General features: G+C 37.3%; 1 protein-coding gene across 2 annotated transcripts in view; it reads right to left on the reverse strand.

The window, feature by feature from the left end:
• The window catches only part of SKAP2 (src kinase associated phosphoprotein 2), a 171441-nt gene extending 156196 nt beyond the window's left edge, over positions 1–15245 (reverse strand). The window contains exons 1-3 of one of the 2 annotated variants that reach the window (XM_080818192.1): positions 14966–15245; positions 5115–5220; positions 4265–4290 (exon numbers count right to left, since the gene is read on the reverse strand). In XM_080818192.1, coding sequence (XP_080674318.1) covers positions 4265–4290; positions 5115–5220; positions 14966–15032 — 199 coding nt within the window. In that variant the 5' untranslated portion in view covers positions 15033–15245. The remainder of the gene's footprint in view (positions 1–4264; positions 4291–5114; positions 5221–14965) is intronic. The other variant, XM_080818193.1, reaches the window with a different exon arrangement.
• Positions 15246–16281: the final 1036 nt, after the last annotated feature.

Genomic DNA, 16281 nt, shown 5'->3' on the forward strand with positions numbered 1-16281 from the left:
TAGGCCCCATAATTTCAGACATACTTAACACATTTGTACAAGGCCAGAGATGGGTGGGGGGCAGGGAGGAAGTTCAAGTTATTTGCTCGGATTTCATTGGTGGGATAACTTTCAACCAAACATATACCCTATTTAAAAGGATAAAGGAAACAAAATCAAACATCATCCAAACTTTTGACTTTTCTGTGCTCTTAAGGATTCCATCAGAACAAACTAAAATGAATCCCTTCTTACCTAACAGTCCAGCTATTTTTAAAAAGTACTTTAGTCCATTAATAAACTTAGTAACACAAATGAGGTCAAAGGAAACTACTAAGTAAATCTATGTATATTTAACAATATCAATGAAGTCTCAAGGACAAAATCGATTACATATTTTTTTAATTAGATGGAAAATATTTTAAAGAAGAAAATGGGAGCTCTTTAGGTACGACATCTAAAGGGAACTGAAAACAATATAGTCACATTTTTAAGCTATAGACACTAGTATTTTACAAATCTGAAAATATTCTCTTGAAATATTTGTCTTGTGTTAATATGTCCTTCTTTCAACAATTTATAATTTCCTCAAAAATTATTTGAAAACTGAATTGTAAATCAAGATTTACTTAAATCCTCTTGATAAGTGAAGATGAATCTGAGAATACACATAAACATACTATTTATTGAATGTCAGTAGACATATATGTCATTCATGGGTATCTTCACATTATCTTAATCATTCTATAAAGAAACTAATCAAACCTAAATTACACTGGAGTAAAAAAAAAAAAGACTAAGGGCAAGATACAAGTAAAACTTTTTATCATATAACTAATGGATATTAGAAAATTCTGTCTTATACTCAGTAAGTCTTTACTCAATTAGTAATATATTTTCATTAGAAAAATAATTACTTCAGGTCACGTTTCAGGGACTTATGACCATGTCATATGACAGTAACAAATTCTAAAATAACCGTAATTATTCTAAAATAATTCTAAAAGTAGCTTAATTTTAGTGCATGAAGCCTAAATTCAGGAGTACACTCAATACTATTAGGCTATATTGCAACCAAGAATAGGAAACGAGGGATAATTACCTCATCATGCACAATATTTGAAGGATATAAGGAGCTCTCTCTGAGGCATCTGGGTAGCTCAGTCGGTTAAGTGTCTGACTCTTGATTTTTGGCTCAGGTCACGATCTAAAGGTCATGAGATCAAGCCCTGAGTTGTACTCCATGCTCAGCCTGGAGTCAGCTTGAGATTCTCTTTCTCCCCCTGCCTCTGCCCCATACCCACCCCCTTCTAAATAAATAAATAAAATCTTCAGAAAAGATTCTCTCTCCCTCTCCTTCTACCCTTCCCCTCGCTCATGCACACACTCGCTCTTCCACAAATACATAAATAAATAAAATCTTCCAAAAAAAAAAAAAAGCTCTCTATTCTAGATAGAATGGGCAAAATTTCAAATAAGTAACAGGGACCAGACTAAACAAGATAGGTTCTAGTTGCTTAGATTCAAATCTTTCCTATATACAAGTAAAATTAAGGAATTTAGAAAATCCATTGATAATTTATTCTAAAGTCACAGTTTATCAGATCTAGACTTGAGTATAGAAGGAGATATAATCAAGAATCCTTAATAAATTAAAGAAATGAAAGGGAAATTTTCAGACAGCAACTGAAAATGATTATTAACAGCAAACAGAAAACTAACTTAATGAACAAGCTTCAATATCTAGGAGTTACTGTAATAAAATAAGTTTCTACAAGTTCAAACTGTTCTCGCCAAAAAAAAAAAAGGGGGGGGATACTTTTTTAAAATCCTCTAAGATCTGTGCAGCTCGGTGTTTCAACAACTGTATCAGTTCAACTCATTTTAAGAACTGAAAAACAACAAACTATAAATTCTATATTGTTAAATCTCCGGATGATGGGGTAGTACCTACGGTGTAAGGGGAGGGAGGAGATACGGATTAAGGAAGGATGATAAACATCCATGTACATTAGACAAAGAATTAATCCACTAATTAGAAATTAACTGAATTAATTCATTTTACTTAACGCTTCACTTGGTCCTCTTTTCTTCCATTAATGATATTAAAATCATATTTAACTGCCATTTTAAAAAGATAAAATAGGTGAAATAGGAATATAAAAGTAAAAAGGAGGAAAACATCCTCTGTTTACTTCATTGTGACCCCATATTGACCTGAGCAGGAGAGAGAGAGGGAGGGAGAAAAAGAGAAAGAGCAGGAAAACAGCCAAAAGGATTTCTGCCCAGGTCTGCTTGGATGAAGACAACCCAAAACCCCAAAGGGAAAATGTAAGAAGAAAAAGAAAAGCAGCACTATCAAAACATACTTAGGTGAATTTACTCAATGTAGAGATCTGATCATTACTAATTTCCTATTTTTTTAAAAAAGAGTATCTTGAATGATTACTTTTAACTATGAAGTCTGTACTAACTTTGCTACTCCTAACTACAGGAATTTTTTTTTTCTTTTTAGAAGAAAGCTGAATATATTTTGAGGGTATAATGGCACAAAATTATTCAGCTTCTCCTATTTCTCCAAGGTATATACCTAATTTAAACGTAGGCTCACTTTTAAGCAGTCACTCTTGGTGATTAGTTAACTCAACACAGGAGTAGTGAACTACAAACGGCTTATTCCCAGAAAGATGGTTATGCGGAATCTGAATTCTGTGATGTTTGAACTCCTATTCTAGGCTCATTTTTCACTTTCTATCAAATACTAGCAATTTCCATTCTCTTTAGAGGCAAAGACTGTATCTCAGCAAAATAATTTTAATATCTACCCATCCGAACAAGTCGTAAACCAGAATACCAAAGGCAAAGTTCCCACCCAACTATTGAATCATATAGTTATACAATGACTTCATTATTACACTTTCTTAGCATAAAAAATTTTAATGTACAAGTAATTAAGTCACAATGAGAGTTTGATAAATTATCACTGGAACAGAGTATGTCTTTTAAGACAGAACCTGAAATCTAGTATTCCTCTATGAACAGTGCACTGTATAAATGTTACAATAAGAACACATAAACTCATTATTTCTACATTCAACTAAGCAAAATGCAGTATGATTAAACCCACAGTTCAGGACTGGACGTCAAGTACAAAGAAGTGGGTATTTGTGGGGAAGAAGAGTTTCCTGCTCTTCTCTTTATTTGATAGTGTTAAAATTTTCCATATGAAAAAAAAAATCTCATTCCCTCCAATCACAACGATCTTGATGATTTAATGCAAAAAGAAACTATGGCTTCCTTATAACTGTTTGGATTTAGGTCTGCCTGGTGAAGTACTTCGTTTATGGAAACTGTCATTACTTTCTCACTTATCAGTCGGTAGAGATAGGAATTACTCGGTGGTATCTGTTAACCCCAGTTAGAAGATGCCATACTGTTTTTCCCCAAACCCAGATCCTAACTCCCCATTGGTTAGCTGACCTCATGTTGTGACCCTCATCCCAGCATCCACAGGCTCCAGGTCATGACCTATGAATAAGCATCCCAGAAGTGAGGGCCATACCCAGTTTACCTCATAGAACTGAAGACATGAAGGAGTAGGAACTTCCTATGCCCTTCCTGATCTGGTTTTCACTATGTTAAGCAACCATCCCCCAAATCTAAAGGAAGTCAATCAGGTTACCAGCACTCCCACATACTGTGAAAAAATTAAGTTCAACCCCTTCTCTGAAAATTTCTATAGCACACATTTATTCATACTAAAAGAATCACAATAATAAAAACAAGCATTTGAAAAAGATTATACTCATCCTTTCAAACAAAAACTGATACTGTTTTAAGACAATCACTCTTTGAAAACATTACCTATGAGCAGGGAGCCACAGGCCCTCCTGATCCCATCACAGCTATAAAATCATCTCTGCTGGGTTAAATGGTGTTAGCTTAGTGTCTCACCTCTTCTCTACCAAATTATTCCATGTGTACCTGCAAGTTCATACTTCTCTTAACAAAGTTCTGCCACAATGTGAAAAAACATTAAAGCACCTAAGAATATTAAATACATAAGATTTCTGCATCAGGAGGCTGTGCAGACTAGATTCTGGATATGCTTTTTAATTTTTTTCTCAGCAGGGGGAGCTAGTACTCTCATGTTGAAAGTCTAAGTATACAATATGGAAATTTAAATTTTGATCCCAACTATCAAATTTCAGTATGTTTTACATTACCCTACTGAACATCTCCACAAGGATAAAAAATTTCAAGGTGGACAAACTTAAGAATTTACCTTTGTCTTGAAAGTCCTGAAGATAGCTGGAAAATAAAGCAAGAATATTATATTTTAAAATGAGGGTTGACAAATCGAAACAAGGTTTATTCATTGGCAATAATTCACACCTATTTTAAAATATGTATCATAAAGACACGTTTAGAGAAAAAAGTACTTCCTATCCTGAAATGACAATTCCAAAAGCCTTATGGATTTATAACAAAAGTATAAAGACCCAAGATACAGTTGTAGAATTAAATCTTTAGTATCCATGATATACATTATATTTATTCATTTCCATATCTAGAGGTATTTATATTAAAATTCTCAACCTACCTTTGTCCTATTATTTAAACCAAATATATCTTCAATAATTAAAATAAACAGTTGGATTTTACTAGAATGCTTAGAAAAAATATATAATAATCAAGAACCTTAAAAAAAGATAATTTTATGATAAGTGTGTCAGATTTTAAAAGCTACCATAGAGGACATATATTTTGTCCTTTAAAATATTTAACACCGGGACGCCTGGGTGGCTCAGTTGGTTAAGCGGCTGCCTTCGGCTCCGGTCATGATCCCAGCGTCCTGGGATCGAGTCCCATATCGGGCTCCTTGCTCAGCGGGGAGCCTGCTTCTCCCTCTGCCTCTGCCTACCACTCTGTCTGCCTGTGCTCACTCACTCTCTCTCTAACAAATAAATAAATTTAAAAAAATAAAAAAATAAAAAAATAAAATAAAATAAAATATTTAACACCAATTCAATTAGGACATAAAGAAAGATAATTCCAAGATAATTCTTTATTAAAATGTTAACTACAAAGCTGCTTCTAAGTAAGAAATAAAAAACAGCAAGTAAGTGACTTACATAGACTTTACATCTTTTATCTTCTTAATAAGGGATTCTCTCTTTTCCTTTGCTTTCTTGGATAAATTTTCTCCTCTCAGTGTGTCTGCCACAAATGTTTCAACATCTAAACCATGAAATATAAGAAACAGGATACAAATTATAGGAAAGAATCATTTTTTGTGAAGACAAATAAGACAATGATTGTTTCTACCCATAAGTGTTAATATCTGTACAATTTGTTACAGTTATTTATCAATCCAAAGCATAACAGTTGAAATATGTTTCAAATACTAAGTTGGACAAATCTGTTCACCACTTAGCTAATAAAATTTGTATGCTCTACTTATGCTTAGCACAGCAAATGCTATTTGGATGTTTGGCATCATTAAACCAAAGAGAAGCTCACAAGTTTTAATAAACTATGGTGCCCCATAAAACAAATTCTCTCATATAAAAGCAAGCACAGAGCTTTTATGCATGTGTTACTATCATTTTGTAGTATTTTGTAAGCTCCTGTATAAACGGGTCACTCACAATATTATATCAATATAAGCTAATGTCTCTAGCAAGGGCCTGTTTTTTCCACTGTAATCCATTTTCAGGTAATGTGCAGTATTTAATGTTTTAAAGGAAAAAATAAATCCCTTCTTCTAGCCAAGATTCCAAATCAAACCCTCTTCCTTCCTACCTGCCCCATCCATTCTACCAGCCACCTTCAAAAAAAAAAAAAAAAAAAAGATAGTCTGCTATGTGGTTTTGTGTGTTCTTGCTTTCTGCCTGGATACTACCAACTGGACATATTTCTTTAAATAAAGGAATAAGTGGCAAAAGTAGATTCATCCACTATTTAAAAATATACTAACCAAGAAATAAGATTTCCATGGTTTCATATAACATTTCCACTTAAAATTTAATAAACTTGCAAATTATTCTGCTTTCCAGTTCTTTCTAGTACAAAATTCCAACTAGTCTTTACTGGTTTGACTTTATAATAGCCCCATTCATATTGTTCATGAACCATTGTGCAACTTTAAATTAATTTTATATTCAGATGTTCAAATCTTACTTTGAGATATCTAATATAAAGGATACCATAAAAAATTTTAAAGTAGGTATGAGTGCAAACCATCCATATTTCATATTGAAGAGATGTATGTATGTTTTACTTTCTTTTTATTTAACTACTTTGTCCCCTAACTCACACTGATAAAAAGACAGTATCAAAGCATATAATAGTATATGTAATTAATTCAAAGCACTACAATAGTCTTTCAACTGTACTTATAATTGACAATTTAAAACCCAGTATTTGAGATAGAATGTTGTAATCGATTTTAAATTCTTCGTTACAATAGTATCTTGATCCAATAAGCAAAGGTGATTAAACTGTTATCCCAAACATTCATAATAAATGTATAATGATCATTTTTCACTAAATCAATATGACAAGTGAAAGAATTAAAATTTAATCTTGGAATAATTTTTTTAAATAGCTTTCTGGTTTGAAGTCCATTACTGACTAATATTACAAGTAAATATCAAAACGAAATGAAAGCAAAATGCCACAGCTTCTCTTTACTTAAGGTGTCCATATTTTGAAGAGGAGAATATAAGACATAATCCATAACCAGTGCAAATTAGAGCCAGACTTCTAAAGTGAGTTCAAAATAATGAAACTTATTTAAACACACACACACGCGCGCACACACACACATACACAAGCACTCTCCTTTAAACTCTTTAAATTTTGTACCCAGGGAAACAAGCAACCTTTGGACATTCAGACATTAGCTGAAATGGAGATCACTGGCTTGTCTGAGATGGTGACAGTACACCTACTCAAAAAGTGGAATAAGGGAAGAAGTAGCACGTCTACTGCTGATTCTTTCATCCAACCGGACTCAATACTTGGAAGAGTCTCTGGCACAAAAACTGGAGAATAGTCTGCTTAATGTTACTTTCACTCAGAGTCTGTCTTTAATTCCCTCACCCACAAGTATTTAATTGCCTATTTTACATTTTTATTACACAATCCAAATTTAAACAAACGGGATCTATTTTCTATCTCCGGAAGCAATAGCAGAAGGAATTACAGCCCAAGAGTTATTTCTTTAAAAGGTCGTTTCAGTTCTATAAAAACTCAGAAAACAGAAAAAGCTGCAATGCTCTATACAGGGTTTCCTAACACTCCCAAAAAATATTTTTAAAATTCTGACCCATGCTATTTTATGAGGAAATGCTTGTTGAAAGAGTGTGAGACTGCTAGAAGAACCGTGTTGTTTGTTGGTTGAGGGGGAGAAGATTCCGAGATCTGGCAAGGGAAAATATCTATAGTTTTAGAGTAATCTTGACGTATTTATTCTTAAGCTAATCCCAGAAAAGGGGTTTAAGGCAACTAAAAAGATTTAATGAACACTGATTTTTTTAAATAAATTACTTCCTAAGGAAAGAAGAAGAGTGCAAACCGTTTTTGCTGTTTTCTTGTGTTTTTTCTCTTATTTAACAAATAAGTTAGGAACTTGAAAGTGGAATTGATTCCTGAAATCTTAGTTTGTTGGTGCCCACAGATTCCGTCGGTTTTGAAGTTTTTGATATCTGGGCTATTTCTTAAAATCCACACTGTGCCCATTTATTTTCGAATTGAACAAAACCAGCCTCTCCCAGGCACCGACACCCTCTGACTGCGCGAGGGACCCTTCCGCCGCGTCCCTGCGCAAAGCAGGGACACTGCTCGCCCAGCGCAAAGACTGGGCTAGCGCTCAGATGTTACTCCGGGCTTTCCTGGGAGACACTTCCGCTCCGCGGTCCTCGAACACTCGACACTTGGGAGTGTTAAAGCCCCGGGGTTCCCGTCCTAGGAGCTGTGAGCAGGGAGCACGGGTTTGGGGCAGCGCCCTCGCCAGACAAATGGAACTGAATCTGCGGCTTTGTAGCTCAGAGCCCGGGTAATATTTCAAAAGCGGGCAATAAAAGTCCTGGACGAATCAAGCGCTCCTCTGACTGGTTGGGGAAGAGATTTGAAGCTTTTTATTGTGCTCTGAGCAGCCCTGCAAACCGTAAACTAGCAAGCGCGTTAGCCCTCTTCTACCTTCCTTTAGGGGTCGTGTCCCTCGGTTGATATGTAGATTTCACTGACTCCAGACTGCCTGTAATTCGGGGAACAGTGGTAATTTGATTGTAAGAAAAGGTCAGCCTGCCTCCTCCCTAGCCTCTCTGTCTGGCGAGTCAGAATTCCTCTTCCTCAAAGGGAAGCGTCTCAAGTCACGCACGCACTCATCCAAGCTTGGGGACCCGCCCGGCCCGCGCCGAGAAAGCACAGTTCCAGGGAGCCCCAATGCTGCAGGTCTAACCCCCACCACCACCCCGCCCGCAGCCACGCAGACTGCGGGTCAGCGCTGCTGGCATTTAACCCCAGAATTAGGCTCGTCTCCATCAGTCTCTGCCCCCGAGTCATCACCAAGGAAAAAGTTATCCCAGAGACTGTAAATGTGGTGGTGATTTTTCGTCCTTTTACACCTTAACACTGCCAAGAATAAACCTTATCTCCCGGTACAACTGTAAAGATATGGGGGAGAGGGCCCTCAGAAGATCAGACTTACAACTGCTCTGTAGATAACTGTTAAGGTCTAAAAACAAAATTAAAAGATGACATCATGTCTTGGCTCAACAATCTCAAGCAGTTTAAGTTGGAAACCTCTCAAAAGCCAGCACAACCCCTAAGAGGCAAACACAGCACACACCAAACCATGGAATGGCATTCTAATTTCCTCTTTTTTTCTCTTTTTCTAGAGGTATGGACCCCCAGAAAAACTGCCTACCTCCCACATCTTGCCCTATAGTCCGAGTGGCTAGGACAGGTATCTAATAGAGAGAGCGAGAGATGCTAACTGCTTTCTACCACCTTCCATATGGATCACACAGTGAAAAACTTGAAACCACAAAAGGTTAAAACAGTTTTTAAATTCTGGCAAACAAAAAAATAAACTGCCACCCTTTCAAAGCTCAGTACCTAGGTTCCCACTCTTGAAGAAAGCTGAGGTTTGGCCGCTTGCCCTCACCATGCTTGACCAGCAAGCAGCCTGGAATAGGACTTCCTGGGAGCTTGGAAATCAGTCACAAAGGTAGCACCTGATGATGTCTTCTGCCTCTTCTCCCAACCACCCAATACCACCTTGAGAAGGCTTGCCTGCATACACACACACACACACACACACACACACACAGCCTCTGTGATGGCCTGACTTGTACAGGAGAGAGGGCCAAGAATTGGACTGAATCCACTACCATTTGCTCAGCTCCAGGTCAATAATGTAAGTGTAAAACCAATCACACCTCACCCCCAAATGGCTTTACTTACTGAATTCCACACCCTCCTTACTTTATGAATTGGGCCAGGTTTTACTATGTATTCACTAAGGTACTATTACAAAACTTAATATGGTAAGAATCCCAGCCAAACTTTAAGCTGACATCAGAACAAAAGAAAAAATAAGCTGATGTTTTCTGTTAAAAGGGGGGTACAGTCTGACCAAATACCTACTGGTAAAAACATGAAAATCAATTAAACTGGGCACATGTAGATCAATAAAACCAATGCCCAAAGTTGGAAAATGGCTAAGTGAAAAGTTATTGATTCTCTAATCAATGTCTTTCCTTGATTATATAGCACTTTTACAGGTTATGGTTGAACTGTGGATTTTCTAAACATGGGAGAGACATGAACAAGCACAAGGAGTTCTCACAGTACAATAAGGGAAACAGTCCTGAGTCTTACAATTCAATCATCTGACAAAATTTTCAAAATTGGCTTTGGAGGCTCCATGATTTATTTTGATAGAAAACTGGGCTGTTGAAGAATACAGATGAACATGTTTCCCCTCTAAAAGATTACTCTTGATAAATAACACCTTATAATAATCAAAGTATTTTTACCACGCATTTTCAAAGAAGCCACAGTGAATAACACATTAGTCTGAGATTTACACTATATTCACTGTTAGGTAGCATCTATTGTAATGTGTTCAGTATGTGATTGAAAAAGAAATGTAAACTCAGTGGAATGAAAAAGATAGACTTGGCTTTAATTGAAAAAGACAAACTAAGTGAATAATGAGTATATAAAAACTAGCCTATGCCACTTTTATCACCCATATATGACACTTAATCTTAAATTTATGAGAGACAACTGAAGTGTGTTTCAAATCACCAGAGGCTTTTCCTACTCTATTGTTTCTATCTTCCTTCTAGTAATACTTTAATGTAGAGATAAACCTATTTGGTAATTTTTTCTCATTTTTTAATATATTTAGATGCCTTTTTTTTTTAAAGAAACCCAGTGATAACTTGGGTTGAGTAACTATAATAATTGTACATTATAGAGATGAAAATACTTTCAATGGAAAGTGAGGTTGGAAAACAAGCCAGCCAAAGATCCCCTCCCAAGAATAAGTAGGATATTATATGCTTAATATAGGAAAATAATTTTTTAACATCACATCTTAATTCATCTGTGTTATTTGACCCATAAGAAATTATAAATTTTTGATCCTTTGATTTATAAACATATATTCCCGTTTCTTGAAGAGAAAACCTCAGAGGCATGATAAACTGATTTCACTTTGAGATCAAATGTCCTCATAGCACCTTTATGCTCATTAGTTATCACTGCCAAAATGGGGCAGGCTTGTTCTCTGTAGGAAAATCCAGGTGCTAAAGAAGTAGGTGACTATTGGTGACTCAGTAGGTGGCACTCTTCCCTTTACATACTCAGCCAATGCCCCAGAAGCAAATTATGGGACACTAGATTTACCATAAATAATTCTCATAGGAAAAATAAACCCAAAATGTTGACCAAATTAGAAATGGAATTTAAGAAAGGTGGAAATCAAACCATACTATTCTTAGCACTGAAAAAATTCCCCCTCTATCTCAGCAGAATTGCATTCTTTACCTTGTGCCCCTAAAGCGATTATCCATTTTAATGTGTGAAGTTTAAAAAAAAAGAAAAAAATGTTCTGGAAATCCCCAGTAGGGAAAAACACAATATTTTTAATCAAGACTGCCCTGTGGGGGGGGGGGGGGAACTCAAGGTCACTTTGGAGAAACCATATAGCCACTTTGTTTATTGTTTGTTTAGATTTTCAGAGTACTGACAAGCACTATTTTCTCCTATTAGCATTGGTTTCATTTTCTAACTTAATAAAAAGAAACTTACATCCTCTTACAGCTTTTCTCTTCAAACATGTTGTCCTAAAACAAATATCTGACTGCAAACTACTAACACTCCAGTATTCAAAGGATGATTAAACAAATGAAAGGGGTTGGGAACCCGTAGTTCTAGTTCCTCTCACTTTCTCGCCTGCCTGGAGGAACAACTCACATAAATCAAGATTATTCTCACTGTTGTCCTAGTCAAAATATTTGGATGTAGGAAAAGATTAAATGGGCAAGATCTGAAATTATCCATTGATTCCAATTATCCAGGCTAAACCTGTTCTTCCATTGTTATGGAAAAAAAATTAAAGATTGTCTATAGCTCATAGGCAGTTCAAAATTTGTTTTTAACAAAAATCTATAACCTTTTTTCTATTCATGTAACAAAAGAATAATATAACACCTTTATAAGAAGTATAGGCTTTCAAGATTTAATATACTGATTCCAGAGAAATATATATCACTAACAGTCAAAACCATATAGCCACTTTTTCAAGAGTATCATTAAATGTGAGTTAAGAATGATATCATCTATGGGTTTTTGCATTTCTATAGAATGTTTTAGAGGGGAAAGAATGAGAAGAGAGAACAAATAGTGAAGGGAAGCCTAAAATTGCTATAATTAGAAAGAAAAATAAAGAGAAAGAAAATAATATAAACTGATAAGAATACATTGAGCACCTATCTCTATCAAGCAGTCGAAATGTCAAGCATTTAACACAGGACATACAATGATTTGGGTAATAGGCACACAGAACACAAAGGGAACTGTGTGAGCAATATTATTTTGATAGGCATTATCTTTTGATTTTATATCCTTTTTTTCTGTAGACAAAGATTTTAAGTGCCTGAAAAGTTTAGGTCCTTATCTTCTCTACATGGGAATTCTAGCATGATGTCAAGCATTCTCAGAGTACTCAACTATTAACTACAACCATCACTACTAATACCTCCTTCTTAGTTTCAAAGAAAGTACCAGGTAATGCAGTAATCTCTAAAATTCAAACCAATGTTCTCCCTCTATAGTTGTAGTAATCTTAAATCTAACCACATACTATTACCCAAAATACTTGAATTACACAAATACTCATGCACAATCCCAACAGAATTTTTTGGATGGAAAATGTGAAAAAGCTGCTGAGAACCTTTATTCTTGAAACCTTTCCTGTCTCCAAAAAGATTTTAATTACAGTCGAACACAAAATGTTAACATCTTTCTTTGAATGATACGTTAAAAAAGAAAACTGAAAAACTCTAGTTTCTTTAAAAAGTATAGATAGATATTCCCTCAAATCCATACTTCTTGAAAATGTCCTCTGAATATAAAGTATAAGCCAAATTTTAAGATTAATTTTAATTTTTAAATTTTAATATTTTTAATTTTCATATTTGTTTTTAACACTTCATGTGTTTTACATGTGATTTGTTTAATAATATGAAATACTGAAAACCTTATTTATTTTTTAAATATTTTTTAATTTTTTTTTAAAGATTTTATTTATTTATTTGACAGAGATCACAAGTAGGCAGAGAGGCAGCCAGAGAGAGAGGAGGAAGCAGGCTCCCCGCTGAGCAGAGAGCCTGATGCGGGGCTCCATCCCAGGACCCTGAGATCAGGACCTGAGTCGAAGGCAGAGGCTTAAACCACTGAGCCACCCAGGCACCCCTAAAATTTTTTTTATTTTTTTATTAATATATAATGTATTATTAGTCCCAGGGATACAGGTCTGTGAATCGCCATGTTTACACACTTCACAGCACTCACCATAGCACACACCCTCCCCAACATCCATAACCCAGCCACCCTCTCCCTATCCCCCTGCCACCCAGCAACCCTCAGTTTTGAAAACTTGACTTTTAAAGGTGACTTTTAAAACACTCTTTTCGGACGTTATGCAGATATATTAACTGACTAAAGAGAGAGAAGTGGCTATGTATATAGGAAGTTAGCATTGGTAGATAATTTAAATATTATGTAATTCTAAGCTTTCAGCAAATTATATACATAAGGGCCACATGAAATATTTGTAATTTATGGGAATCAGAAAATAATGAGTCTCATAACCTATATGTCATACTATCGACAAAAGTATGATTATGGTCCCAAATAGCAAACTGCCTCCTGTTGGAGCTCTCCAGCTTTTTAAAGGTGTGCACTCGGAGGTCTCTACTTAATGATAAACACTTCTCCAGTCTGGCTATTAAAATAGTATTCTACAAACGAAACTCCAGCATTGTAACAATGAAAATGTTAACTGTAGCAAAAATCGTACTCATGGGAAACTCTCATACAATGGAATAAAAGCTGCCTCAAGTCAGTCTTTATAGTTCTTTATATTTCTCTTAGTGGTACCCATTAATGACAATAAGCATTCTCAAGAGTAAAACACTATCCCACCACAAATGCATTTATCACACTGTAATCGTGTTTAGACAAACCTAAGTCTGCATTCATATGCTATTGGTTTTATTTTCTTAATCATATTCATGATGCTAACGAGCAAAACAGCATATTAGGAGATTTGGTCTCACACTATAATAGCAACTTACCATTTAAAATGTCACATTTAAAAAAAAAAAAATAAAAATAAAATGTCACATTTTAGATATTAATTTTTTAAAGGTAAAATAAGCAACTTGTAATAAACATCTAAAAGAAACTCTTCTAAACCAGGTATTCATGACCAATATTTAAAGATAAATACTTGAGACAACTAAAGTAAAACCATCAAAATTCAGTTTCTAGAATTCTGATGGACCTAATGACAAAAGGAATGATGGTAAGAATTTCGGAGCATCAGGATGGGTAAGATTTGTGCTACCCTGAAAAGATGTGTTCTCTACTTTGTGCAGAAATATACATCTCCATTATCTAGTAGAGTAATGAACTAGTAGTGGATTCGTAATATCCTTGAAGAACCGCATCTTGAACTCCTAACGTAAGTTCCTATAAATGGTCATTTAAAACTGAAAAGGGGAAGATGAGGGTGCAAAGATGAAGTACTTTCATCGTGTGACACAGGAAGTTGGACCTTAACACATACTTCCTTTTTTGTTTTCATGTTACTCAGGCTGAAGACAAGTGGGCATTTAAGAATCAGGCCCTCTTTGAAAGTCTTAAATATGAGTGCAATGAACGTTTAAGAAAAAAGAGAGTTTTAGAAATGACAAAACCTTGCGTCCCACAACCTCTAACACCTGTAGCTCAGACATCTTTCTGCATCTTTACACCCTTCTCCTCCATTGGCCAGGCCACCGAAGAACAATTTCTTTGACTTCTGCTCCCTTCCCAGTTCTCACACACGCACTCATTATCATTCCCTCTCTCCCCTCCCTCTCTCTTCTCTATCTCACACACACACACGCACACGACGTCCTCAATGCATACAGAACTGTCGTGATCCCGTTAGTGTAGCTCATCCAGGGGGGCTTCCCCAGCACCCCCGAACCAAATTTCAACACACGCCCACTCCCTTTCTCAGACCCCGCTTCCCCTCTCCCAGTCCTGCTCCCACTGGCCGGGAGACCCGGGAAGCGTGGGGCGGGAGGGCAGAGACGCTGAATGCTTCTGTCCCCACCGGCTCGCCGTCCCCTCACCCCCGCCCCAGCAGCGCTGCCCGCCCCCTTCCCCGGCCCCCCCCCCCCCCGCTCTTTACCTGCCAACAGGTTCCTAATTTCCTCAGGGAGGGGGTAGGGAGAGGAGGTGCTGCTGGGGTTGGGCATGTTAGGGAGCGCGGGGCGGGCGGGGAAAAGACCTGTGCTGAAAGGGGGACCGACGGGCTGAGGTTGCGGCTGCGACCTAGACTCGGGCTAGCGGTCCCGGTAAGGACAGCGGTGCTACGAGTCCGGACACTGCCGGGCCGGGACTCACAACAAGGAAGTCCCTGAAGCCCTAGCCAGCAGCTGCTGGACTCTCGGCCCAGCCCCGCCCGGCAGATCGGGGCGGGGCGATGGGCTGGGAGGAGACCCGAAGCGCCTGAGGAGCCCAACTGCGCATGTGTCCTATGGTTTTCCTAGCCTCGGAAAAGAGCCTCCGGACAGACCACACCCACCCCTACGTAAGGGAGCGGGAGGAGCGGCTGGTGGGAAGGGAGCGGACTGGGGTTGCATCACCTGATCTGCAGCCTGAAGCGCCTTGCAGCCATTTTGGTTACTGGTACCGCCACAACCGCTGACCGTTTCTCCAGGATCCCGAAAAATAAGTTATCCATAGTCCCCCTAATTTTCCGAATAAAGGACCTCTAGCCAAAGGTCAGCCCCGCCGAGGTTTAACACCTCACGTGGTAACACACAAGGAATTTTCGGCCGCCCTAAACTATTGTGGCCTTCTTTGTCCCATTGAATGAGGTAACCAAGTCCCATCTTCCGCCAGTCTTCCCTGAGAAGCCGTGTGGAGCTGCTCCAGAGAGCTGATTGGCTCTTAAATTACTTTTCTACCAAATTCTTATTGTTGGGGGCGACTTCCCCGCTATGAACGAAGAGTGAGAAGTTCTAGTCACTATCCTTTTGAATTAAAAAAGAAAAAGGCATAGATACTACTGTCCCATCTATAAGCATAAAAAAAAAATTGCTGGTGATTAGTAGAATGGAATTATAAAAGGTGTTCGCTCCAACCTGATCGACAGATATTTATTGCAGGTCTTCTACCTGTAAATCTTCTTAGAGTTTCTCTAAAACCCAAAAGACACGTTCTTGTGCCTTTGAAGTGTGTGTGTATTCTATACACTATATATGTATATTCTCAATATATGTATATTCTGAGTGTGTGTGTGTGTGTGTGTGTGTGTGTGTGTGTGGTGCATTCCGTCTTCCTCCCAGAGTATGGGAGCTGCCCTGACAAAGCTCTTTCCCTCATGCTACTATAGTATTTTGAAGATTGTAGTGTGGTGTGTGGTGTATAAATTGCTTATTTCTCTACCCTGAGGCCCTCACATGATCAACAGTCCTTAAACTTCAGTTTTCATTAGAATGA

This window comes from Martes martes (assembly GCF_963455335.1).
Source record: "Martes martes genome assembly, chromosome: 11".
NCBI lineage: Eukaryota > Metazoa > Chordata > Mammalia > Carnivora > Mustelidae > Martes > Martes martes.